General features: G+C 45.3%; 1 protein-coding gene and 1 non-coding gene across 2 annotated transcripts; one reads left to right on the top strand and one right to left on the bottom strand.

Moving 5' to 3' along the window:
* Window positions 1–4,892: 4,892 nt before the first annotated feature.
* Window positions 4,893–24,501, bottom strand: TGM7 (transglutaminase 7). Its single transcript, XM_087814745.1, has 13 exons — window positions 24,492–24,501; window positions 17,530–17,712; window positions 16,033–16,278; window positions 15,182–15,300; window positions 13,263–13,391; window positions 12,999–13,176; window positions 10,754–10,892; window positions 9,322–9,425; window positions 8,671–8,913; window positions 7,313–7,639; window positions 6,736–6,896; window positions 5,284–5,417; window positions 4,893–5,052 (listed from the first exon to the last, which is right to left on the bottom strand). Exons 1-13 carry the CDS (start codon window positions 24,499–24,501, stop codon window positions 4,893–4,895), a joined length of 2,133 nt encoding a protein of 710 aa, XP_087670871.1.
* On the top strand, window positions 15,716–15,842 carry LOC148094144 (small nucleolar RNA SNORA25). Its single transcript, XR_015716523.1, has one exon. It is a non-coding gene; the product is annotated as a small nucleolar RNA SNORA25 (small nucleolar RNA).
* Window positions 24,502–26,720: the final 2,219 nt, after the last annotated feature.

Below are 26,720 nucleotides of genomic sequence, written 5' to 3'. Positions count from 1 at the left end.
AGGGAGACAGCTCTGATCAGAGCAACTTGTCTCTTGGTCCAGAGTCAGGGAGGCAGAGGAGAGTCAGGGAAGTGGAGCAGAGCTGATGAGTACCTTTCTGTGTGACTAGAAACAAGACTGTGACCTGCAGGGAATGAGCACAAAGCAGACCCTGAGACACTCAAGTTGGGAAGTGTGGAGGCAGCTGCCATCCCTCCGGGCAGGCCAGCTCTAGCAAGGTGGGGTGGGGAGCCTCCAGACCTTATAAGACTCAGAGAGACTAGAACCCAAGTCCTGGTCCTGCCATGAATTCCCGGTGTGCCCTTAGGCGGGTTCCAGCTTCCTTGTCTGTAGAATCAGGGTTCTTGGCTCCATGGGTTCCCAGGTCTGAGGAGAGGGTGAAGAGGTTTCCCACAGTGGAAGCCAGAACTGGAAGATCCAGGTGGGTTCCTTTGCCTCCTTCCTCTTCCCACCCCCAGAAATGGAGGCAGTCACCCACGAGAGGTGATTAAACTGATCAGAGGACCTCTGCATATGAATGTACTTCACAATTTCCAAAGCTCTTCAGAATATACTTGCTCACTTGATACTCACTGCGACCCTCTGAGGGAAAGAAGGGCTGGCACTGCTATTATTGTTGTTATCAGTTTGCAACTGAGAGAGCCAGGGTCACACCAGGATTGAGCCAGAACCCTACCCAGAGCTCTTTGCTTTGCATCACACAATGCCACTGAATAGCAGGGACCCCACAACTACCAGCCAAAAGGATATGGGGACAAGGTCTCAGGGAATGCCACAGGGAATGGAAAGACCAGCAATCATTTGACGAGGGTGCTAGCCTGGTTTGTGCCTCCTTCCTCCACAGCCTGAAAATTTCTTTTTGCCAGAGTTTATCTGTGGGCACAACTGCCTGGTCCAGTGGCCCCAATGGTTTTGTTGTGAGGTGAGGGGAGGGTGAGGACAACCATGCAGAGTTGCTCAGGACCTAATCTCAGGGCGCTCACTAGCAGTGGGCAGAAACCCCAGCATCCTAGGATGTCGGAGCTGGAAGGGAGCTTTGAGACTGTCTAGCTTGTACAGCCTCAGCAGGGAAATGAGGCCAGTCAGTCTTGCCTGTGTGAAAAAAAGACAAGGGGAGAGAGGAGATATTTGAAAGAACAGCTGGGAAGTCAGAGGTGACTAATGTCCCCATGCCCCTGGGAGGCCTAGGAGAAAGCCTGCCCACTGTTGCCCCTCCAGTGACACAGTCACCGCATAGCCAGACAGGAGGGGCAGGGACTAAACAAAGGAGGACCCACCACTCTGTAAAGGGAGCAAGGTTTCAGATTTCCACAGAAGCCCGCCCAGGTTCCAGGTCGCCTGTGGGCGGGCAGGGAGCCACCTGGAACACAGCAGTGATAGAGCAGTGACAGAACCCCATAGAAATGCCCACGGCAATTAATGGGGACAGGTGTAGCTGCACACAGGGTGGAGTGTGGGTGCGCAGGCTCCTGCCCTTCCCGCCCAAAGCAGCCTGTGAAAGCAAAAGAAATACAAAACAGAAGGGAGGAGGAGGGAGGAGAGAGGACGGTGGTGAGAGGAGCTGAGTGAAGCTGCAGACTCACTGAGCAGGTGAGGAGCGGAGGAAGAGGGCCAGGCGTGAGCAGCCGCGGGAAGATGCGCTCCTCAGCATTTCTGGGTGGCCTCAATTTTTCATGATGGAGAGGTGTCAATTTGTAATGATAACTTTATTTTTTATTGAGTTATAATTGACATATAACATTGTGTAAATTTTACATATACAACATGTTCATCTGGTACATTTAGATATTGCAGTACAATTACCACCATTAGTTACACCTCCATCACGTCACATAATTATTTCTTTTTTGTGGTGAGAACATTTAAGATCTGGTCTCTTAGTAGCTTTGAAGTATATAATACATTATTGTTAACTATAGTCTCCATGCTGTACATTAGATCTCCAGAACTTATTCTTCTAACTGGAAGTTTATATCCTTTGACCAATATTTCCCCATTTCTCCCACCCACAGCCCCTGGTAACCACCATACTCTGTTCCTAAGAGTTCAGCTTTTTCAGATTCCACATATAGGCATACCTCATTTTATTGTGCTTTGTAGATGTACCATTTTACAAACTGAAGGCAAGACCCCCCTCACCAGCAAAGAGATTACAACTTGCTTTATTGTGCCGGTCTGCTGCATAACCCGAAATATCCCGGAGGTATGGCTCTTTAAGTGAGATCATACAGTATTTGTCTTTCTCCGTCTGACTTATTTCCACTTAGCATAATGCCCTCAAGGTCCATCCATGTTGTAGCAAATGGCAGGATTTCCTTGTTTCTCACGGCTGCATAATATTCCATTGTCCGTTAATCTGTTGACACAGGTTGTTTCCATATCTTGGCTATTGTCAATGAGCATGGCGGTGCAGATATCTCTTTGAGATTGTGAATTTATTTTCTTTAGATATATAACCAGAAGTGGGATTGCTGGATCATATGGTAGTTCTATTTTTAACTTTTGAGGAAACTCTATACTATTTTCCATAATGGCGGAACAAATATACATTCCCAACAACAGTGTACAAGGGTTCCCTTTTCTCCACATCTTCACCAACACTTATTTCTTGTCTTTTTTATGATATCCATGTAATGATAACTTAAAAAAACCCCACATCGACAGACAAGAATAAACTCGAAATGGATAAAAGACTTAAATGTAAGTCACAAAACCATAAAAATCCTAGAAGAAAACATAAGCAGTAAAATCTCAGGCATCTCGTGTAGCAGTATTTTTGCAGCTACATCTCCTAGGGCAAGAGAAACAAATAAACAAATGGGACTACATCAAACTTAAAAGCTTCTGCACAGCAAAATAAACCAACAAAATGAAAAAGGAACCAGCTGTATGGGAGAACATATTCACCAATGATACAGCTGATAAGGGGTTAAGTTCCAAAATATATAAAGAACTCATACAACTCAACCAAAGGAAGACAAACAATCCAATTTTAAAAATGGGCAAAGGTATTGAATAGACACTTCTCCAAAGAGGTCATACAGATGGCCAAGAGATATATGAAAAATTGCTCAAAGTCACTAATCACCAGAGAGATGCAAATTAAAACTAAAATGAGGTATCATCTCATACCTGCCATCAATAAATCAACAAACAACAAGTGCTGGCAAGGATGTAGAGAAAAGGGAACCCTAGTGCACTGCTGGTGGTAAAGCAGACTGCAGACACTGTAGAAAACAATGGAGTTTCCTCAAAAAATTAAAAATGGAACTGCCTTTTGACCCAGTGATCCCACTTCTGAGAATATATCCTAAGAAGCACAAAACACCAATCAGAAAGAATATATGCACACTTATGTTCATAGCAGCATTATTTACAATAGCCAAGATCTAGAAACACCCCAAGTGCCCATCAGTCGATGAGTGGATAAAAAAGCTGTGGTACATTTACACAATGGAATACGATACAGCTGTGAAAAAGAAGGAACTCTTACCCTTTTCAACAGCAAGGATGGACCTGGAGAGTATTATGCTAAGTGAAATAAGCCAGTTAGAGGAAGGCAAATATTACATGATCTCACTTATATGTGGAATCTAATGAACAGAATAAACTGATGAACAAAACAGGTCCAGAGGCATGGATGCATGGAACAGACTGACAGATCTCAGGGGGGAGGAGGGTGGGAGGGACAGGAAGAGATTAACCAAAGAACATATATGAATATATGCATAGCCCTTGGACACAGACAATAGTGTGGTGAAGGTCCGGGGTGGGGCAGGGGGTGGATGGAGGGGGGCAAAGGAAGTGGAAATGGGAGATATCTGTAATACTGGCAACAACAACAACAACAACAAACACAATGAAAAGGGCAAAAGAGGCCAGAAAGATATATGGCAAAATGTTAGCAGAGATTTCTTTTGGGATGGGGGAGCAATCAGTGATTTTTGTTTTGTTTCTTTTCTTTTTCTGTCCTTTCTAAATTATCCAGAATGAGCACAAATGATTTTGAGTACCACAGGAAGAAAATACAAAAGGGTGGCTCCCTGTCCTTAAAATAACAAAAACAACACAAGGGAATAGAGGCTGGGGCCAACTGGGGTGACTTGGACAGGATGAAAGATTAGGGGGAGTAAGTGGGTGAGAGAGGGAAAGGGGAAGATGGGGTCAGGGAAAGTGAGGGCCTGTTTTCGGGAGCAGCCACCTGTCCTGGGGTTGCCCTGAGTGGCCTTGCCCAGCTGTGCCTGTGCTCTCAGGCCAGCTTCTTTCCAGGCCCCATAGCACTACAGTCACTGTCCTCCCCAGAGCTCCTAGAGCCTCTGCCAACAGTCTAACAGTTTCAATAGAGAGACTGTGATCCTTGAATCCAGCCAGACTGATTTAGAGGGATCATGTTGGGCTTATTTTGTGCATGGTCCTTTAAAGGAGAAGACAAAGAGGGTAGGGAGGGCCCAGCCACACAGCAGGCAGCCAAGAAGACAGGCTGGTAGTAATAAGTAGCTTGTTAGCTCTGAAGGGAGAACACCAGTGATCAAAGCCATCTTTATTGTCTCTTCCCAAGATGGATAGCAGTTCTAAGAGAGGTTCATTCACTGCCCCCTTCCCCAGGCAGGCAGGGAAGAGGAGAGAGGAGTAAAGCTAACACTACTCCTCCAGGAGTAAGGTGGGGCAGGGAAGGGACTGGGAGGTCATGAGGAGTCAGGGCAAGGACTGCAAGAGGTCAGAGAGGATATCAGGAGGGGAGGGCTGGAGGGGGGACTGAGGGTGCAGGGAAGGTGTCAGGAGGGGAGGGTGGGACCTGGGGAGGGCTTGGGGGGGACTAGGAGGGGATCAGGAAATTGGGCCAGGGGAGGGGGAGGGCCTGGGGTGTGAGGGGGGAAACGGGATAGGCAGTGTCAAGAAGGCCTGGCTGCAGCCACGAAGATGTCCTTGTAACCCTTGATCTCCTTGACTTCGTTGCTGCTGATGAGGACTTGCAGCTGGCGGGGCCCAGCTTTGAAGGGGTAGAGGTCCAGTTGAATTTGAATGGTGTCTCCAGCTACCAGAGTCCCAAGGCTGAAAGTAAACAAGAGCTTGTTAGAGTCTTGAGGAGTAACTGCTGGGGTGGGTAATCTGGTGGATAATCACCTCCCACCTCCCAAGACCACAGAGCCAACCTTCCCTGAGGAGGGTGGGATAATGGGTACACAGAGGCCCCATCCAGGAGACCGAGGGCCGTCCTGTGACCCCAGAAGAAACCCCTTATCAGAGACCAGCATAAAACAGGTGAATGGCGATGGCACTTACTCGTTTGATATCTGCCCATGGATGAGGCCACTTCCCTCCAGCACCATGGTGCAGTGATTCAGAGCCACCATCCGAGTGTTGATGAGGGTGATGTGGACTCTCAGAACCTTGCCCACCACAGCCCTCTCAGACACCTGTGTGGAGAGAAGACAGGGATATTGTGGGCAACTGACCTCATTTCTGCTCTCCATTTCAGTAACCTCATTTCCCCACCCCTCTGTTGACCACCACAGACTGGTTATTTAGAGCTAAGACACTGCAGTTGGGAGAAAAGAATATGAGCTGAGAATATTCAAGGTTAACACATAGCCTGGCCTGTCTTAGAAGGAAGCCACCACCAGTTGGGAATTGGCACCAAGTTGAAATCTATTTCCCTCTCCGCTATCCAGGTCAGGGTGGCAATTAGATTTCTATTTAAGTGCCAGCTCCAATCAGCTAGTCTTGCCTAATAGGAATGCTGTGTTAAAAAGAAACATGTCCCTTGTACTCTAACGAGGGTGTCAAAATAGAACAGGTAAAAATAACTTTGAAATCCAGCGTAGTCACACAAATCATCCCCAGGTCCCTTACTGAGGGGGAGCATTTAATAGCCTACTTGGCATCTGACGTGTCTGCATTGGATCCGTTGTAACCAGGCTTCAGGTAACAGGCAGGGCTCTCACCTAGGCACCAGGCTGTCAGCGCTTGTGATTTTGCCCCCTGCTTGTGGAGGCTGCCTGACACCACCTGGCCTGACAGCATGCCCAGGTGAAAGCCATCAGGTAGCCAGGTGGGCACTCAATGCTCATTCTGGGTGGGGATGGATGTGCTGCTGGGAAGCCACCAGGTGCGAAGCCAGGTTGGACTAGGCTGAGGGGAAGTTTCTCAGAGTGGCAGGGGGAAAGGAGGCTTCAGGGGAAGGAAACCCTGGTCACAGGAGGTGGGAAACATCCTGCACCCCCTCCCCATCCTTCCTCCACCTGTATCCCTTCCTCATCCAGTGGCCTCACCAGCCGCCCAAGCGTCTGAACTCAAAATCTGAGGCCCGCCTTTCATTTGCTTCTCTCTTCCCTGTCACCCCCATCTTATCAGCAGTTACCTTTTGAATTTGACTTGTGGTTTCTCTCAAATCTCTCTCCTCGACTCCGTCTCCCAGTCATTACCTTTCTTGTCTCTGCCTCTGCAAAGCTACTTCCTTATTTAAAATGCCTTCATCTCTAGCTATTATCTCTATATAGTGTCTTCTTAGAGCCTACTTTCCATTTGCATCTTCTGTAAAATGTCACCTCCTCTGGGAAGCCTTCAAGCCCTGCCTGTGCTTTGCATAGAGCACAAAAGACCACACCATATTGTGCTTTGATCATCTCTTTGATGTCAAGACAGGGACTGTGTCTCTTTTGCTGCTGTACCCCCGATCCCCAGGTTGGGTGAGTCAGAGAGCCCCTGGGACCCATGTATGTCCAGACACCTTACCTCAATAGATAAGTGGGGAAGCTCCAGAGAGATATCTTTCAGGACCAGTATGGACCTCCCTGTACCCTCCACCTCAGCGATGCCAGATACACGAATCAGCTTTTCATCTGTCAGCTTGTTTCTGTAGTTGTTGTACGGTAGCAAGAGCGGCCACTGTATCTCTAAGCACAGACAAAAGACATCTTGAGTCTGGGGAATGGGTCTGAGAAAGAGAGGGAGGAGGAGGAAACTTTGGGTGTGAGAGAGAAAACTAGTTTGGGTGTAAGAGAGTAAGTGTGTGAGTCTAGATGGGTGTGTGAAAGTGTCTGTGTGTGTGTTTAAGAGAGAGACAGGTAGCAGGCTTACCCTGCCCCTACTGCACACAGAGGTTCCTGCTATGTTTCACCTGGTGGGATGGCATCAGAGGTACAGCATTTGGCATTCAACCTCCTGCCAACAGCAGCTTCACTGCCTGGTGAGGTGTGTGTGTGCTGGGGGGATATGGTGGTTCTCTGTTTGGTCCAGCCCAGCTTTGTTCAGGGCCCCAAAGTTTCCCTCCCTCTATGTAGATAACTTTCCAGGCCTGCCTCATACTCACCCTCCCCAAAGTCCAGGTTCAAGTGCACTATTTGCCTCCAGAGGGGCTCCCGGGTGCCACCCTTGTGCAGCAGGGCCTGTGCACAGAAGCGCACCTCCAGTCTGATAGGACCCCGGGGGTGGGCTCTGCTTTGCACCCTCCTGGCATGCAGCTTCAGCAGCAGGTCCTGGCCCCATTCGGGTGTCCTGGCCAGGTGAAGCTGCAGCTGCGCAGGCTGGTCCCGAAAGCCCCCAGACCCCAGCAGATCCAGGAAGGGGGAAGAGGCCCTTCTGGAGCCCAGCATCTTCCTGGATGCCTTCATGAACACAGACCGCTCCTCAGGAGATCCTGGCAGAAAGGAAAGACATCAGTGAGAGGGGTGGAGGACACCAATGACCTTTGAAAAACAGGCCACCAGACAACTCCCAGCTTCTTCTGAATCCCTAACCACAGGAAGAGCTGTGTCAGGAGGCAGAACAGCATCATGGTTAAGAACGTGGGGATTGGTGTTGCTTGGTGCTGGGTTTAAATCCTTCCTCTGTCATAGTCCTTTAATCTTCTCAGAGCTCAGTCCTGTCTTCTATAACCTGGGGCTAGCTCCTTGCCTCATAGGGTTGCCAAAAATTTGGGTTAAATGAGTTGTTCTTTGTCATCAATATTGCCACTATCATCACTATCATCATCAAAGCCAGAGGCTTCTCTCCCCCACCAGCATCCTCACTTCTAAAATCTATGCTCAAGTCTTTTAAATAGAGCTTCAGCTCTTGCCCCTAAGGGCTATTCAACATTCAATCTTAACCCCAATGCACCCCAAACTGTGGAACTCTCTAGAACACTTACTGTGCACCAGAGGCACTGTTCCAAGTAGTTTCTGCGTATTAACTCTTTCACCCTCACAACAGCCCTGAGATACTGTACTGTTAACCCATTTTACAGATGAGAAAGTAGAGGCACGGAGATGGTAGGAATGTGCTCAGGCTTACACAGCTAGAACATAGCAAGCCCTTGATTAGTACTCAGGTGGCCTGACTCCACCCTGGCCTTCTCCACAGGAACATGTATCCCCTTCCTCCTTGTGCTTCTACCTCTCCCCTTGCTGCCACCCTACTGCCATGACAGGAGGAGTCTGTGATATGACCCTAGGATATAGGTGCCAGGTAAAATCAAGGACTTTCAATTAAGTTTGAAATTCAGATAAACAACATAACTTTTAGTGTAAGAATTTCACATGCACTATTTAGGACATGCATATACTAATAAAATATTTGTTTATCTGAATTTATCTTTAATTCAAATTTAACTGGGAGACATCCCCACTGGGTGGTAACACAAAGAAGGTTAAACCCACCTCCCTCCCCAAATCCCCGGGCCCCAGGTACCTTCTGGGTACTTGTAGAAGCTGGTGATGTCCTGGCGCTGATCCGATCCTACCAACTTGGTGCTGATTTTCTTCCCGACGGAACTGGTGTTATGGGCCAGGATTTCCTGGGCCTGGCCATCCCCGAAGAGCCAAATGACCTCATCGGCGTTCACCTCGGCATACACAAATGGGGTGTCATAGGGCAGGTGGACCTCCCCTTCCCTGATGGCCTTCACCGAGGCAGGGCCACAGCAGAACAGCCCTGTGCAGGGAACAGGCGTTGTGGACGGCTAACAGGGCTGCTGACACCTGGACCAGGGCAGCTGGTCATGGTTGTGGGAAGCAGGGAGATGGGATAGGAAGGGGCAGTGGCATTAAGGCCTCTCTCCTGTTCCCCTTAAATCCGCTGATCCTCACAGCCACCCTGTGAGGCAACAGTCAGCACCCCCCCCCCCCCCCTTTACAGGTGAGGAAGCAACTGAGAGGTCCAGTGGCTTATCCAGGTCACCCAGCTGTCAATGTCAGAGGCAGACTCCTGACCCACAGTTGTCTCTGTTTTGACTTTGGGGAGGGAATAAAGTGGTTCTTTCTGGCCTCTTGCCCACGTGGTCAGTGACCCTGATCAGCCTTTCCAAGGAGCCCGGTCCCTTCCAGGATGCTCCTCACTCACCGCTGCTGTTTTGCTGGGGGGTGGGATCCAGAACCTGCCACCCGTTGAATCCCGGCGGGAGATCTTTCCGGATCATCCAGCACTCATTCCAGACGTGGAAATTCCTACAGAAAGGAGAAAGGTGACAAGGACTCACATTTTCAGCGAATTTGCCAGATATGAGATACTAGACTGAGTGCTTGATATCACTGTTTCTTCCGCTTTTTTTTTTTTTTAACTTTCTTTAGGAAGTAATTTCAAGCTTATAATAAAGTTACAAAAATAGTACAAAGAGCACCCATACACCCTTGCTTTACAGTTGGCTTTCACTCAGTACAGATATGGACATTATATCTTTCCTTTTTCTTTTTTATTTCAGTGCATATTTCCTTGGAATGGGGATTTCCCTTACCTCATACATTTAATATTGATACAATACTTTTAAAATTGAATTTACTGTCTGTATTTCAATTTTGTCAGTTGACCTAATAGCAGCTGTCCTTTGTAGCATTCTTTTCCACCCATTGCAGTTAGTTGTCCAGTGTCCCTTGTCTCCTTTAATCTGGGACAGTTCCTCAGCCTTTGTTTTATTACACTGAAATTTGAATAGTGTTTATTTGTTTGCTTGTTTTGCCAGAGTGGCCCTCATTTATGGCTTGTCTGGTATTTCCTCATGATTAGACTCAGGTTATGCATTCACAGACAGAATTCTACGTGAGCGATATATTCTTCTCAGATACAGCCCTGCTTCTTGAATCCAAGAAATTTCAGCCCTGTAGGAGCTTGGAGAGGGACAGCAGCTGATTCTCAGTGCGACTCAGAGGCCTTACCTGGAAACTGACTGGAAAAGGAAAAACAGAAAATTGAATTTGGAGTAGAGCAGAGGAGAAAGAAACCAGGGGAAGAGAATAGATACAAAAATAAAGGGAGACAGAGAGAGAGAGATGCACACACACACAGGCACACACACACACATACATGCACATACACGCATACACACGCACGCACACATATGCATGCACACACGCACACACAGGCACACACGCGCGCACACAAGCAGAGAGGGAGTGAGGCAGGGAGAGGAAGAGAGGCTGCAGGAAGCATGCAGAGGTAGCTCTTCTAGGCTTTGCCCTGACGGGAAACAGAATGAAGCCGGCAGAAAGACCCGGTATAGGAAGAATAAGATGAATGCAGATTTGAGTTCAGAATTCAGAGGCACAATCTATTCATTCGCCTGCCAGCTTCAGAATGCTATCCCACGGTCTTCTGTTTCTGAAATGAGTTTGATGTGATGATCTAATTAGCCAGAACAGCCTCCATGTTTGGGAATTTACTCTGAGCACCAGCAACAACATACAGGGCAACACTGCCTCCCGGCTAGAGAGAATCAGGTCAGAGCTTTCCTACCCTCCTGGGGATAGAGCAGAGATCTATTCGAGACAGTGCGCCTTACCATATTTTGTCTCGTTTCTGAGTTGCCAGCATTTCTGCATTTCGGTCATAGTAGGTATCTATGGTTAAGTTCCCGTCCACGTTGTGTGCAGAACGGAAATTGGAAACAACACGGGTTGGAACACCTAAGCATCTCATTACTAAAGAGAAGAAAAGCATGGAGAATCATTTGAATCCAAATTACTGGTATTTCAGGCACATTTTCTAACTTTCTAGCTGGAGGAGAGAAAGAAGACCAAGATTCTTGCAGATCCATACCTGTAACTCCTTCATCCTCAGAGCACCACACCCAGGCCCCAAACTCTGCTGCCTACCTGCCCTATCAATGGTCTCCATCCGAACAGGGGGGAAAAAAGCATTGGAAGGTCACTTAAAACAACAATTAACAACTCAATTTATCGTTTAGGGCTTTTTCCACTCATCAGCTTTCCAAATTACAGAGGACCCAAAACATTTTATAATTCAAAAGAAAATTTAAAACTTTAGGATTATGCTGTAGCCAGTTTCAGAAGAGAAGCTGTGTGACCTTAGTAAGTGGCTTCACTTGGCTAATGCTTAGTCTTCTCCTACGTAACAAAATGAGGAACTGGACCAGATGATTTTCAGTTCTGAAATTCTGGATCTGTAATCCTACAGAATGACAAGGGTTTGGTGGAGGTAAGGAACACATCAGAGAATGAATAGAAAAGCAGATAGACTTACAGAGAAAAGGGGAAAATATCCAAGACAAAGGGAACCTGCAAGTACCATGAGGCAATGATCGTCTTTGTTAAGGCAACAGCACCCTCTTGTGGCTATCAGGGCAGGGCTACAAAGGCTTTTTAAAGCTGAGTTAAGATTTCACAGATTTAGTCATACAAAATGGACATTACACCACCGCGATGATCACCACCACCACACACACACACCTGCCCAGGGCCAGAGGAAATCGAGCCAAGAGCCAGGTGTGACCTTGGGAACACTGGTCTCCACCTAAGCCAGAGAGGTGAGGAGTTTAAAGAGAGGTCTATTCCACCCCTCTCCTGCTCAGGAGGAGCAGATAGTGCCTACTGAGGCTGCTGGGAGGATTACAGTGCTTTGAAACGAAAAAGGACTGTTGAGATTGACCAATCTTTTTGTTTTCATTTATTCGAAGCCACAAAGAGCGCCACCTGTCTTCAATCACCTGTCCGCTCCCAGCACAGCTCCTGGGCTTTTCAGAAACCCTTAGCAAGGATGAGAGCTAGGCCAGGGCTCTCCCCTCACTCAATGGCCCCAGAACACAAGGCCCTGGGAATGGGGACAGGCTTGAAGGTGCAGCAAGGACACAGACATAGACATTCTTCTTTTCATCCCAGGGTCTAACGGCCTGAGCCCTCCATAATACCAGCGTAGCCACCTCAGGGTAAATTTGACTCTACTAAATGCTGGCACCATCCTGAACATTTCCCGGTAAAAACAGATGAGTAACGTGAGGTCACTTGATTTGAACACTCAGATTTAAACCTCTCTTCTGTCTGCGGCACCTACACGTAACTGCCAAGCTATGCTGCCCCTCTCAGAAAAATCTAGAACTTTGTCTTTGTTCCCCGTCTCTGTCCTCTCCGTTCTGTGCTCCCTTATTCTCCAACTCAGAGCAAACCCAGGAGCTCAGCCAACACTGACTGAGCATCGCAGTGCAGCAGGCAGCACCGTGTAAGGCGCTCCCGCCTTGCACTGGGGAAGACAGGCAGGCGCCTCAGCACTGTCCATCTTCCCTCGTCTTTACAGATAATCTGAGCAACGACTGCACTAAATTGCAAATAACTGATAATGCATAAGACATCAATGCTCCGTAAGGGTAGTTAGAAAAGTAGCAAACCTCTAATTGTAACTACTCAAGAATCTCTCTGAAAAGTATTTGGGAGCTGCCAGCTCTGCCTCCCGGTGAGACCAGCTCTCCCAGACCATCTACTTGCACCTCAAGCTTCTGTCCCGACTCCAGGCTCACCTTGAGCTGAGAAGCCTGAGCAGGTGGCAGAAAGAAGCTCCATCAAGGAGACGGTGGGGTGATTGCAACAGGTCAACCTCCCTCCTGGGTAAAGGTGCAGGATTCCTCGAGACTACAGACTGTGCGGGTTAAGAGCGGAGCGCCCACCGCTCCTTAGCTGTGAGGCTGTGGAAGCCGCAGTCAACTCATGTGAAAATGGGGATATCAGAGCCCAACCTCAACGAGTTATCATGAAGGTTAAATAAGTGAGTCTGCGCTTCTACCTCCCCTCGCTCACCAGTGCACATAACAGCTGCAAAGACCCAGCACTGTCCGTACTTCACAGGCTGCCCGCCCCTGGCCGACCACTGCCGCAGGATGGCCACGCTGCCATTCCACTCCAGCGGGCTCACCCCCAGCGCGTAGTCCTCTCCCCAGTTCCCCTGCAGCACGCCGTTGTCATCGTTGCTGTTGATCTACAAAGGACAGATGGGTGGGTTTCCACCGTGCCCAGGGGCAGCTCAGGCTGCCCTCACGCAGGGGCAGGGAGCTCTGTCCTTACCATGGCGCTCACCACCCTGCAAACGTACACCACGTCATGCCTCCGCGAGCAGTCTTTGGACGGGTTCTCTAAGAAGTACAGGCTCCTGTTCAGGATCTCAAAGCAGATATCCACGATGTCCTCTTCAAACTTCCAAGTGATTGCAAGGGAGAAAAAAAAGACAAAAGTAGAAGTGCCCCAATGCTGAAACTTCAAGGGAGTAACAGACTTAGGGAAGGTGTGTATGGGGGTGGGGCCAAATATCAGACAAGGTTCTGCCTTCAAAGAGCTTATAAATCAAAATGGGAATTCTGAAAAACTGACGTGTGTGGCTCTGATGGAAAATACAAAGAGAATTCAGAGAGATGAAAGATGCTCATTGACTGGAGAGATCGGAGAAACTATTGGAGCCGGTGGGCTTTGAAGGGTGAGGTAGACTGAAGAGGGGAGGGTGAGGCCTTTGAGCAGGGTGGGCACCAAGGACAGGGGCTTAGAGATTCTCATTTCTGGGGGACTCCTGGGAAAAGAGCAGATGGATAAATACAGGGCAAGGCATGTGGGGAGAGGGAAAGGAGTGTGGAGGGCCTTAAAATCAGGTAGTGGATTCAGCACTGATGTCAGAACAGAAGCCAGTGAGACTCATGACATTCATTTACAACACATATTTGTGACATGTCGCAATCCTTTTGGCTGCCAAATGCACTGGTATTTGTCTCAGTTTCAAAAAGTTACATAAGTTGTCACAGTTGGAGAACTGGGAAGCTGATCTTCCTCAATAGGGCTCTCTGCTCTTCCCTCCTGGTGTGCGGACAGAGAGAAACTGCACCAGCCATGGTTGATGGTTGAGGCTAGAAAAGTTGCCCAGAGCCAAAGTTCTCCCCCTCTGTATACTGACTAGATATTTGATGTTATTAAAGAATTGCTGCCCTGGCCGGTATGACTCAGTGGTCAGAGCATCGGCCTGTGCACCGAAGGGTCATGGGTTCAATTTCTGGTCAAGTGCATGTACTTGGGTTGCAAATTTGATCCCAGGCCCTGGTTGGGGTGCATGCGGAAGGCAACCAATCTATGTGCTTCTCTCACATCGATCTCTCTCTCTGTCTCCCCCTCCCTCTAAAAATCAATGAAAAAAAAATATTTGGGTGAAGATTAACAACAACAAAAAAATTGCTGTTCATTGTTTTCAGTTCTGATAATATATTGTGGTTCAGTTTTTCAGAAAGAGTCATCATCTTTTAGAGCTATATTCTGAAGTATTACTGGTTTAAATGATATGGTATCTATAATTTGCTTAAAAAAAAAAAATCCAGTGATGAGGTGCAGGACAGGGGGTGGGGTGGATATAAGGTGTGTGTGGGGGGGAGCATAGACCAGGGATCAGCAAACTTTTTCTGTAAAGGACCAAATAGTAAATATTTCTGACTTTGCAGGCTGGAGGGATTCTGTCTCAACTACTCATCTCTGCCCCGGTAGCACAAAAGGAGCCATAGATGATACCTAAATGAATGTGTTGCAATAAAATGGTATTTATGGACACTGAAGTTTTAACTTCACATCACAAAATATTATTTTTTAAAAATTCTTCCACAATTTAAAAATGTTAAAATCATGCTTTGTCCGTGGGCCATGTGAAAATAGACAGTGGGCCACATTTGGCCCATGGGCTATAGCTTACAAACCCCTGGTACATAGAGGAAACAAGATTCACCATAAATTGATCACTATCAAAGCTGAGAGACGGTTCATGGAGGTTCACTATAGTAACCTGTCTACTTCCATTATGTTTTAAGTTTTTCATAATAAAATGTTAAAAGCTAAAAAGGAAAGGCTTCTCTCTTTCCTTCCTTGCACCTCTCACTGGATGGGAGATTTGTCCAGCACCGCATGCCCTGACTTCTGTTAGCGGTTGTCTGTGAGCCCACCTTCGGGGATAGTGTTACCTGCCCGTAGTTCCAGGGCGAGGAGGTGATGAATCGGTCGTGACCCTTGTACACAAAGCCATAGTCCATCATGATATACTCCTGAAGCAGTATTTCACTTGGCAGGTAGACGTCGTCCTCTGAGCAGTTAAGAGTAGTGGAGCGGGTAAAACCCCAAACCAAAAAACAGAGTCATAAAAATGAAAAACAGTAATGAAAGTATCTTGCTGGATAAAGGAAAACGGGTTGATGGCAATAGAAATCAAGAGTGGATTCCTTAAAAGTCTACTAAGTGCTTTTCTAGAGGCCAGAGATATAATCTATACTTTTAAAAAATAATAATTATCTTTTCTTGGTTGTAAAAGCAGCAAGCTTGCTGTAGAGATTTGAAAAATACAGATGATGGAAAGAAGACAGTGAAAATCGTTCATTCCCACTCCTCAGAGACACTCACATTTTGGTGTATTCTGGCCACTTTCTCTTTCTCTGCACACATGTGTAATACAATTACATATCACATTGTTCCATCTCCTAGTTTATTTCATTTAATATCACACGTCATTTCAAAGAGAGCTTATGGGTCCAAAACCAGAAGCTTGTAACGCTGTGACCTAAGATTGAAGTTCTCCATTGGATGTAATAGACACTCAATAGTGCTATGCTTTCCTGAGGAGATATAAGATTTTTTAAAACCACACTATGAACATTTTTATCATGCCACTAAAAATTCCTTGGAAAGATGATTTTCAGTGAGCACAAGGTAATGTATTGCCTAGATATGCAGCATTTTTTCTTCTGGGCTTTCTAAGTAGAACCTTACAGAACATTCCCAATGGATCAGGTTAGCATTACCACCTGTGAGCAAGCTGTACCTGTGCTCCAAGGGTTAAAAAGCAGGATGAAAGTCCCCACTGGGTGAGTCGAGCTGTAACCCTGGCGTTGAGAGATCTCTGTCTTCAGAGTGTAGGAGCCAATGACTGCATTGGCTGGTGTGAAAAGGGAGACATAGAGTGAGTTGGAGTCAATGGTGAAGTCAGAAGCACTCCAGACATTCCCCTGTTGGGCCTGGGTGAGTGAGAAGGTGGCTCGGGTTCCTGACAGCTCCATGGGTGCTGGTCCTGTGTAGGAAAGAACGACCCCAAGGTGAGACTCAAAATTTATGTTACATGATTCCAGGAGACCAAAGCCCTTCGCCTTCTCCCACCACTTGCTAATACTTTTGGGTTTAAGGTTTTTACTGCCACTAGGTGTCCATGGGCAAACCAGTTAAGATCTCTGGGCCTCAGTTTTTTACCTGTAAAATGGGATCATAATAGTACCCACCTGAAAGTCTTGTCACAAGAAATAAATAAATTAATGTGTGTGAAGTTTAGTGCAGCATCTGTAGCGTACTTAAAAGTTGGTTGTTGTTATCACAACTTCAGTTTGCTAAACTGGCCAAAACTTTTCTTTCTTTTTTTTTTAAATTGTTGACAGTATTACAGATGTTCCCCCATTTACCCCAGGCCTTCCCCACACTATTGTCTGTGTCCATGAATTATGCATATATGCAAATAAATTCTTTGGTTAATCCCTTCCCACTGAAATCTGTTATTCTTTTCCATGCATCCATGCCTCTGGACCTATTTTGTTCACCAGCTTATTTTGTTCATTAGATTCCACATATAAGTGACATCATGTGATATTTGTTTTTCTCTAACTGGCTTATTTCACTTAGCATAATAATCTCCAGGTCTATCCATGCTGTCTCAAAGAGTTCCCTCATTTTTACAGCTGCATAGTATTCCATTATGTAAATGTCCCACAGCTTTTTTATCCATTCAACTACTGATGGGCATTTGGGTTGTTTCTAGATCTTAGCTATTGTAAATAATGCTGCTATGAACATAGGGGTGCATATATTCTTTCTGATTGGTGTTTCAGGCTTCTTAGGATATATTCCTAGAAGTGGGATTGCTGGGTCAAATGAGAGTTCCATTTTTAATTTTTTGAGGCATCGCCATACTGTTTCCCACAGTTTCTGTACTGGTCTGCTTTCCCACCAGCAGTGCACTAGGGTTCCCTTTTTTCCACATCCTCTCCGGCACTTGTTGTTTGTTGATTTATTGATGGCAGCCATTCTGGCAGCTGTGAGGTGATAATCTCTCTGATGATTAGTGATACTGAACATTTTTCATATGTCTATTGGCCATCTGTATGTCCTCTTTGGAGAAGTTTCTATTCAGGGCCTTTGCCCATTTTAACAATACTGATAGGATGCTGAGAAATAAAAGGGTCTGGGGAATCCCAGGAGAAGAGAGGAAGGGAGGCTCAGGAGGGAGAGGTAGGTGCCCTGTGAGTGAACTTTGCCTTGGGGAGGGCAAACTCACCAGTCTCAGCCACGAAGGTGATGTGGTCAGTCCCCGGGTGGAAGGGTCGGTTGAAATGCAGTTGGAGCATGAAGGGCTGGCCCCGGCGCACAATGAGCCGCTTCAGGCCCATCTCCTGTGTGTGATGAGCCTTGTTGTTCTTGGCGCTCAGCAGGTCGACGGACCTGAGCTCTAAGGCTGCCACTGGGAGAGAGGAGGGCACAGGTCACTGGCCAGCCGTGGCTCCCTGGGCTCAGTGTCCCCCGACACTTCTCAGTCATTTCTGTGGCACCTGGCTCTGACTTAGGTAAGATTCCTGCCCAGACCCTAGGCCTTCTGCCAGCCTGTTCCCTGGTTTCCGGACTCAGCCTCAGAGCAGGCCCTGGCCTCAGAGCGGGAGGACAATGATCCTGGTGGCCTCTGTACCTGGACCCGGAGCCTTGAGAATTAGGATCCCAAGAAACAAATCGTTTCTGGAAAACTGAAGCTTAACACTGCCACACACCGTTAACCACTTGTGTTGACAATCTTTCTATAAGTTACTCTATTGTCCTGCTGATAAAAGAAAGAGCAAATTAGAATTTTGTATGAATTAAGTCAATGAACTGACTGGAGGCTGGGACTTCAGCTACAGTCAAGTTTCCACTGTACGATACTGGGCAGGTAAGAGCCTCAGGGTTACTCGTAGCCTATTTCTTCCTTCTCAACCACGTTCCCAGTGTCTGAGGGCACTGACTACTGCTTCCTGGGGTGCTACTATATGGGCACATCTAGTGTACAGTTTAAAGTTCTCATAGTTCAGTGAGCAAGAGTGCAGGCTCTCGCTGCCTCGGCTGTGAGACCGTGAGTGAGTCATTTAATGTCTCTAGACATCAGTGTCCTCTGCTGAGAAATGGAGACAATGGTATTCCTACCTCATAGAGTTCATGTCGGCATTAAGTGAGGATTCACATGTAAAGACTTTAGTGTAGCAGCAGGTACAAGATAATCACTAAGAGATCATTAGTTGCTCTTAGTACCAGAAATAATGCAGCCTCAGATTGCATTTGCTTTGCTATTTTTGCTGGTGATTTTTATTGTATTTCTGCCAACAAAAATTCATTAGGCCTTTTCCCCTAGTGGTACATTAATTTATCTCAGTGGTTTTCAACTGGGGAAGTTTTGTCCCCCAGAGGGACGTGTGGCAATGTCTGGAGACATTTTTGGTTGTCACACCTTGGGGAAAGGCTTCTACTGGTATCTAGTGGGTAGAGGCTGGGGATGCTGCCAAATAGCACCCTACAGGAAAAACTCGAGTTTGCTCCCAGTCATGATGTAAACTGTAGGCCATAGTCAAAAAGTCTGAAAGCAACTGGCCTAGATCCAGTTGGAAACTGGTGACATATCACTTATTCCTAAGGGGCTTGACATTTTCATACCAGGACCTACTGAGCCTCCCCAGAAAGCCCCTCCACCCCATACATTGTGCCCAGTGGCTATTCCACCCTGAAAAATCAGACACCCAAAACAAACAGTGAAGAGCACACTTCCACAGGAAGGTCCGGGACTGGGGCAGCCTTTTCCTGACTGCTCTTCACAGCTCAGAGCATTGTCCTAAGGGCAGCCAACTTCTTTTTCCCTTGACTCAGGCTGACTCTTGATTTAGAAGGAAGGAGAGAAGGAAGGAGGAAGCTGCCTTCCTCTTCGTGCCCAAGGTTGCAGCACTTGGAGACAACTCATCCTCCATTGGAGGCTCAGGTTTTCTTTTTTTTTTTAATTCCACTTAATATAATTATGCATTTGGCTCACTGAAGTGCATTTCAGGTCAGGGAGACAATGACTTCAGAGAACCAAAGGGAGGGCCTTCAAGGGAGCAGGAAAAAAAGCCAAGAGGACCGGGAAGAGATTCAACAAAGCAGGAAATCAAGCAGAATTAATTAGTAAAAACATGTCAGTGCCCACAAGACCTTCTTGACTTGGCCACTGGCCCATGGAGTTAGCCACAAGTGAGAGGAGAGGTAAGCCCCGGCTACAAGACTCCTGGTGCTTGATTAATACAAAGACAGGGCTATAAAAAGGATCAACATATATCCCCATGTATCATCAGCCTTAAAAAAAAAAAAAAAAAGGAGACGTTAAAGCAGCCCTCTCTGCCTGCAATGAATTCTGAGATGCAAAGCTCTTGCCCTCTGAGATATCAAAACCTGAGGTAGCCCTGCTCTCAAGGAAGGTTGTATCTCTCCCTTTGAGTCTTGGCTCAGAGGTAAGCACTGCACAGGGACTTTCTTTGACCATTGAAGATGATGCCCCACCGCCCACCCTATGGTCTCTTGCCATCTCAACACCCTCTTTATTTTCTACAGAGCATTTAATCATATCTAGAATTAGTTCCATGAAAGCAGAGTCCTTGGCCACCTTTTACACCTGCCTAGAAGGGAACACGGTTCTTAATTGATGATAATTACAGCTAATGTTCTTATTTACTTAAAACTTACCACATGTCAGGTACTGTCTGAAGTGTTTTGAGTGACTTAGATTATTTACATGCTCACAACCACTCTCTGTAGAGGTGTTAGTATCGGTCCTGACATGCAGGAAGTTGCAGGGTGGAGCTGGGATTCAAACTCAGGCGGGCTGGCTCCAGAGCCTGGCCCCTTACCCTTCACAATCTCCTGCCTCCCCTTGTGGGTGCTCAGAGATGTTTGCTGAATGGAAACATGCGTACGTGCTTATGTGCTTCCGTGCATGAAGGAGGGGGAGAATGATCTGGAAGGAGGGCAGTGAAGCTGTAGGGGGCAGAAGGAGAAGAGCCTGAGAGGGCAGCAGGGCCATGATGCTGCCGTTCGCTTCAGTAGTAATGTGCACACCTATCCCTGATGGGAGAATACAATTTATACCTTTCTGCGGGCAATTTATTAATATGTATTACAAAATAAAGGAAAGCCTTAAAACACAAATACCTTTGAGCCATAAACTCCTCCTCTAGGAATTTTTCCTTTAAAAAAAAAAAAATCATACTTCCAAAGAACTTATATGCTTATATGCATAACCTATGGACACAGACATTGGTACGGGGAAGGCCTGGGGGTGGGGTGGATGCGGGGTGGAGGAGATCAATGGGGGAAAAAAGGGACATCTGTAATACTTTCAACAATAAAGATAGATTTAAAATAAATAAAATTTTTTAAAAATCGTAATTTGAGTACAAAAATGTAAGCATAAGGATGTTCTGTGCAACCCAAATATCTTATAATAAGAATTGGGTACACAAACTTTATCCCTCTCATCTTGATGTAATCAACAAAAAGGACAAATAATATGGGGAAATAATTCATGAGATTAAAAAGCAACATAAAAGACTAAAAAACCGTATGTGACTGATTATCTTTAGATGAAATTATGAGAAATCTCTCTTTCTTTGAGTTTTTTGGGGTTGTGCAAGCTTTTGCTTAAACATGGATTCTTTTCGTATTTAGGGGAAAGTGTTACTTTGATTAAAGGCAGATTTGGAGCAGGAGTGTCATGATCAAAGCTGTACTTCTGGATTAGTCCAGCCGTGGTATGTAGCCCAGACCGGAGGAAAAAAAGACCAGCATGGGAAGGGCAGTGAGAACTGTGTTGCAATCATTTTAGGCAAAAGGCTAATGACTTAAACAAAGGTGTTGGTGAGAAGAAAAGGGGGACTACCTACATGTGCGAGGGACTGGAGTCCATGGGCGTGTGGCAGGCTAATAAACAACTGGTTTGGATAAAGACTGCGGCAGGTTAAAAAAAATCCATGACAATAATGTCCTAGGCAATCAGGCTACTGGTGGAGGACTGGAAAGATCCAGGTGGAGATGGCTAAGGGTAAGTTATACCCGGCACAGCCAGCAGAGAGAGTTGGCACCTGCCACCTCATGTCAGGTGGACTCAGCTCCTTCTCTTCTCCTGCCTTTGCCCCTATATTTAGTTCAGCTTCATTATTATTGTCAGTTTAGGACTTTGATAATTATTTCATTCTTTTTAATTTCTTCCCTTTTAAAAAATGTGAAAGGGCCCATCTGTGTGAGAGCATAGCAAGATTCTTTTGTGATGAGGTTGTGCCATGTTTCTATGCCTCTTTAAGTGTGCAAGAGTAAAAATGTTCTATTACCTAAAGGTTCAAGTCCAAACTCCTTAGTCAAGCATTCAAAGACCTCTACAATGTGGTCCCAACATCTTATCTCCCAATAGCCATAAATAAACTCAGCTTCACTTGTTTCCTCTCTACATTTCCCCTTTGTAACAATTCTTCAAGCAAAACTCAGCATCCACCCTTTCCATGAAATCCTTTCCAAACATTCCAGAACATGGAGGTATCTTAGCACCTGTAGCAATAATTTTATATCTAGCTAATACTTGCTAAGTGTTATTAAGCTCCAGAATTTATATGCATTATCTCCTATCCCTACAAATACCCAACAAAATATTACTAACTCCATATTACAGATGAGCAGCCAATGAGGTTAACTTTCCCAGTGTCACCTACCCTAGCAGGTGGCAAAATTGTCACTTGTATCTGGACAGTTTGACTCCAGAACCTAGCGCCTAACTTCTGGCCTGGTGGCTGCTGTGGAGATGCTCCCCCCCTGCCCTTCCTCTCCCCCACCCCCGGCCTTTTTTTTTTTTTTTTTTTTTTACAAATAAATGAATACTGTGCTTTATTCAAATGAAAACTATATGAACAGACCTAAAAGGAACTGCTCTGGTGGAAAAACTGGAGAGGGGTCTCCATGGCTTCTCTATAGAGCCCTAGGGTTCCAAAGAGCACAATGAAAACCACAGTTCCATCTCAACCTCCTCATGCTAAAATGCCAGCCTGTCATGGCAGAACCAGCTCCCAGACCCACCTGGTCTCTTCCGCTGCTCTGCAATTTCTTAAACTCTAAACCACTTGTCAGTTAATCATTGACTGCTCTGATGTTCCTTTGAAACATTATTTTCACTTAATGTCTACATAATTAATTATATTGTTTAATTGTTTACACCCAGTACTCAGCAATTCAAATAGCTGCTGGCAGGAGAAAAGTGTTCCTAGCTGGCTACATGAGTTAAATCATTAGGTCTCTTGCAGATAATATAGCACTGGATTAATACCCATAATATATTAAAGTTTCTATAAATATTAAGTCTTGCTATAATCAAAGAAATGAAAACTAAAACAGTAAAGAGATTCCATCTTTGATTCATTCAAAAATATTTAAAAGAATACTAATAAACTGCCCTAGCCAGATTGGCTCAGTGATTAGAGCGTCAGCCTTCGAACTACAGGGTCCTGGGTTCGATTCTGACCAAGGGCATGTATCTCTGTTGCAGGTTCAATCCCTGGCCCGGGTCGGTGCATGAGTTGGAGGCAACCAATCGATGTGTCTCTCTCACATTTATGTTTCTCTCTCTCTCTCCCCCTTCCATTCTCTCTGAAAAGCAATGGAAAAAATATCCTCGAGTGAGGGTAAAAAAATATAAAAAAGAATACTAATAACCTATTTTGTGAGGGTATATGGAAATGGACTGCCTATATGGTGGGAGTGTAAATTCTTGCAGACTTTTTAGATAAGCGGGTTGATATTGAAGGATAGCAGAATATGCCATCCCAAAATACGCTATTTTGACATAAAGATTATTTGGAGCTGAAAACAATTGAGAAGAAGCAGATACAAGAAAGGCTCTCTGCCCCATAAATTTGTAAATGTGATTCCCTCTTCTCTCTAATAGAAAGAGTAGAAGTCATCAGCAGAGAGCGTTCTGGGCCCTCATCTGCCCAGAGAAGCACCAGAGGAATCCATATAGCAAACTATTAACTAGCCCTTATGTTCCATTAGTTTCCCCATATATTTACCCTCCTACAATTTGCTGCCCTAGAATCTCAAAGTCCTTTTCCTTTGTCTTGTGTCTCTAAAAATTCACTGTTCCTTTGTTAAGATGCTACATAGGCCCAAGTTCTAACCATCCCTTTTAGTTACTCGTCACTGAATGTTCCCATGTATATGTGCAATACACATTAATAAACTTCCATTTGTTTTTCTCTTGTTAGTTAATCTTTTGTCAGTCTAATTTAGAGGTCCTTAGCCAATGAACCTAACTGGTAGGTAAAATACAGTTGACATTCAATATTATATTTGTTTTAGGTATACAACATAGTGGTTAGACATTTATAAAACTTACAAGGTGATCCCCCGTAAGTCTAGTACCCACCTGACCCTATACATAGTTATTAAAATAGTATTGACTGTATTCCTTATGCTGTACTTTACATCCCTGTGGCTATTTTGTAGCTGCCAATTTGTACATCTTAATCCCTTCACCCTTTTCATCCACCCTCCCCAACCCGCCTCCCCCAGGCCCCCTCCTCCTATCTGGCAACCCATCAGTTTGCTCTGTATATCTATGAGTTTGTTTCTGTTTTGTTTGTTCATTTATTATGCTTTTCAGATTCCACTCTATGGTGTATCATTTACAGCACAAATTTAAAAATACGTAACCCATGTTTAGTGACCTCTCCCGCAGGGCCCCATGCATCTGCCAGGCAGGCCCACCCCGTGCTCCGCACTCCCAGCAGCAGAGCAGCAGTGGTTCTAAGGGAACTCAAAAAGGAGCTCAAAGGCGGGGCAGCATCTCTCTAAGAGGAGCTGAGAGCCAGGGGAGAAGCTGGGCCAGGACAGAGGTCTAGGACCCTAGAGGTGATCCTCCCACACCTCCAGGGTTAGCCACAGAAATGACCTCGCAAGCACCAAGGTCACCAAGGGGTAAAGGTCAAGGTCCTTGTGGGCCCCCTCAGACTTCCCAAGCTTCAGGGTTAAACTGAATCCATTCATAACAAAATGAATGACTGAAGGTACAGAAATGGGAGAAAGAGGCCAGATTATACGATCCACATCAGCCTGGGTTTAGGCCCTCCCATCTTTTCTGTGCACCGGCTCCCCTCCCCTTACGTCTCTCCTCTCTTGACAGCACCGCAGGAAAGTTAGGTTCCCAGCACTCACCCTGCTTCATCTTCCTCCTTCTTCTGCCAGCCAGGGCCCTCCAACTAATCAGTGTTAAGATTCTAGACTTAACTGCCTCTCAGAGCATTTACTGTCATCTCACTAGAAACTTCCCTTCCATCCTGAGCTGGGCGGGGCTGCCCTTTTCTCCTCCTCCTAGTGTTCTTCCTGCTCTTAACTTTCCCACTGTTCCGGGTGCATCTTAGCTTAAGGAAAAGAGCTCTCCCTAAAGCCTTTTTAAAAATTGCTGACGGCTGTGTTTCTGTGGCCTCCTTTTTTAGCTAAGAAGATCCAAGTGACAAGGAAGGCAAAGCTTGGTTTGGATCTGTTGCTTTGCACCCCTGTCACTTCAGGGCTTGGGATTGGATTCACTCTAAACCCACTCATTCTGGAGTCAGGCATCAGTCACTCCACCATGTGGAAATGGGGATAAGGGACAGAACTGCCCTCAGGAAGGCCATCACAAATGGTGATGAAAATGCCTTTGAATACCCCATTAGGACCCAGAGTCCTTTGCATCTTGAGGAAAAATCAAGTACATTGAAATGGTGAATTATTAATTAAAAATGCAATTGGTAAATTTTCCACTGACAAGGGGAAATGTCCATGATGTTATGTTAACTGGTGGGGTGGGGGTGGGGGTACAGTGTGGGAAGGATACAAAAACAGTGCAACTTATCTCAGTGGTGTAAAAAAAGTTATTGATCTAGATAGAACCATTTTTAATAGATGGAAGAAAATGTAAACTGTGGTTGTCTAAGGGCAGTGAGATTGTGAATGATTGTGGTTTCCTTATTTATAATTTTATAAATTAAAAAAAGAAAAGAAAATTCCACATTGGGAGAGTAAGATATTTTTAATCAGAGAGGAAAAATAATATTTTTAAGAGGAGTGAGAAAAGGGGTAGGAGGACCATGGCTGGAAATCTGGACACGTGTCTTTATTTATTTATTTATTTATTTATTTATTTATTTATTTATTTTAGTATGTTTTTTATTGATTTGAGAGAGAGAGGAAGGGAGAGAAGCATGAATGTGAGAGCAATACATTGATTGGCTGTCTCCTCTATGCCCCTTACTAGAGATGGAGCTGGCAACCCAGGCATGTGCCCTGACCTGGAATCAAACCAGCAACCTTTTGGTGCATAGGACTACACTCAACCAACTGAGGCATGTCGGCCAAGGCTGGACATGTGTCTTTTTACCAGACTCACAGTTTAAAGAAGTATCCAGTCAACACACCTGGAGGAAGATTTTAGTTCAGTAAAAGAATAGTGCAGCAGAGAAAACATAAAGCTATTTACACATTTACTGTTCATTGTCAAATGTATGTAAGAGGTGCCTAATTAATTCCCTGTGTGATTCATAGAGAAAATGTCTGCACCCACTGTTGCCAAAGCTTTCTGTCACATCCTCTGCCTTTTTTTAATGTGTTGAGTGTATTTAGGAGAGGTCCTCAGTTGGATGCATTAAACTTGATCATTACCAAGTGTTTACTAAGCACCCTGGGGACTTTATTTTTATCAAAGTTATTTTCCTCAGAAAAATAACACTTTGGGTACTTGTGCAAGAATCTCTTATAGTAGAAATAGATTCTCTTTTAATGAAGGCAGAATTTTAAAACACAACTTTGTAATAAAAATTCTAATTTATATTAAAAATATTTTTAACACAGATTTTTATAAATGATGGAGGGGAATATACATTTTGATAAATATCCTTCCTGTTATTTTGTTTGGGCTGAGGTCGGTTTTTTCCATAGTTACAATCATACTGTAGATTAAAGACAGAACTTGTTTAATGGGAGAATGACCAGAGAAAAAAATTTGCCATCCTATTTGAAAATATAGCCTCAACACTGTAATGAGTTTTGCCTTGTAAAAATAAGCTTTTACATTTCAAATATTATTTCTTTATTTCAATGCTTTCATTTTCATTTGGGGGCTGAAATGGAAAAAGAGATTTCTCCAAAAATAACAATATTATTATCCAGGTTAACCAAAGAAATTCTATTTGGTCACCCTTACTGGACTCATTAATACTCAGTGTCCCAGTTCCTGCTACTACTTTCCTTCCTTCCTTCCTTCCTTCCTTCCTTCCTTCCTTCCTTCCTTCCTTCCTTCCTTCCTTCCTTCCTTCCTTCCTTCCTTCCTTCCTTCCTTCCTTCCATTTACAAGTATGTATTGAATGACTGCAATGTTGACAACACCATATTAGAAGTTTTGAGGCA

The sequence above is a fragment of the Miniopterus natalensis genome, chromosome 1, assembly GCF_054644295.1.
Source record: "Miniopterus natalensis isolate mMinNat1 chromosome 1, mMinNat1.hap1, whole genome shotgun sequence".
In the NCBI taxonomy this organism is placed as follows: domain Eukaryota; kingdom Metazoa; phylum Chordata; class Mammalia; order Chiroptera; family Miniopteridae; genus Miniopterus; species Miniopterus natalensis.
This window is presented reverse-complemented; position numbering and strand designations above follow the sequence as displayed.

Bases quoted from the DNA above. Each gene is read 5' to 3' on its own strand.
- TGM7 (XM_087814745.1), bottom strand. The intron at 13,392-15,181 runs GTAACACTATCC...ATCACTTGGAAG, and splicing joins CGCCCTGGAACTACGGGCAG to TTTGAAGAGGACATCGTGGA. The intron at 13,177-13,262 runs GTAAGGACAGAG...TGTCCTTTGTAG, and splicing joins GCAGGGTGGTGAGCGCCATG to ATCAACAGCAACGATGACAA.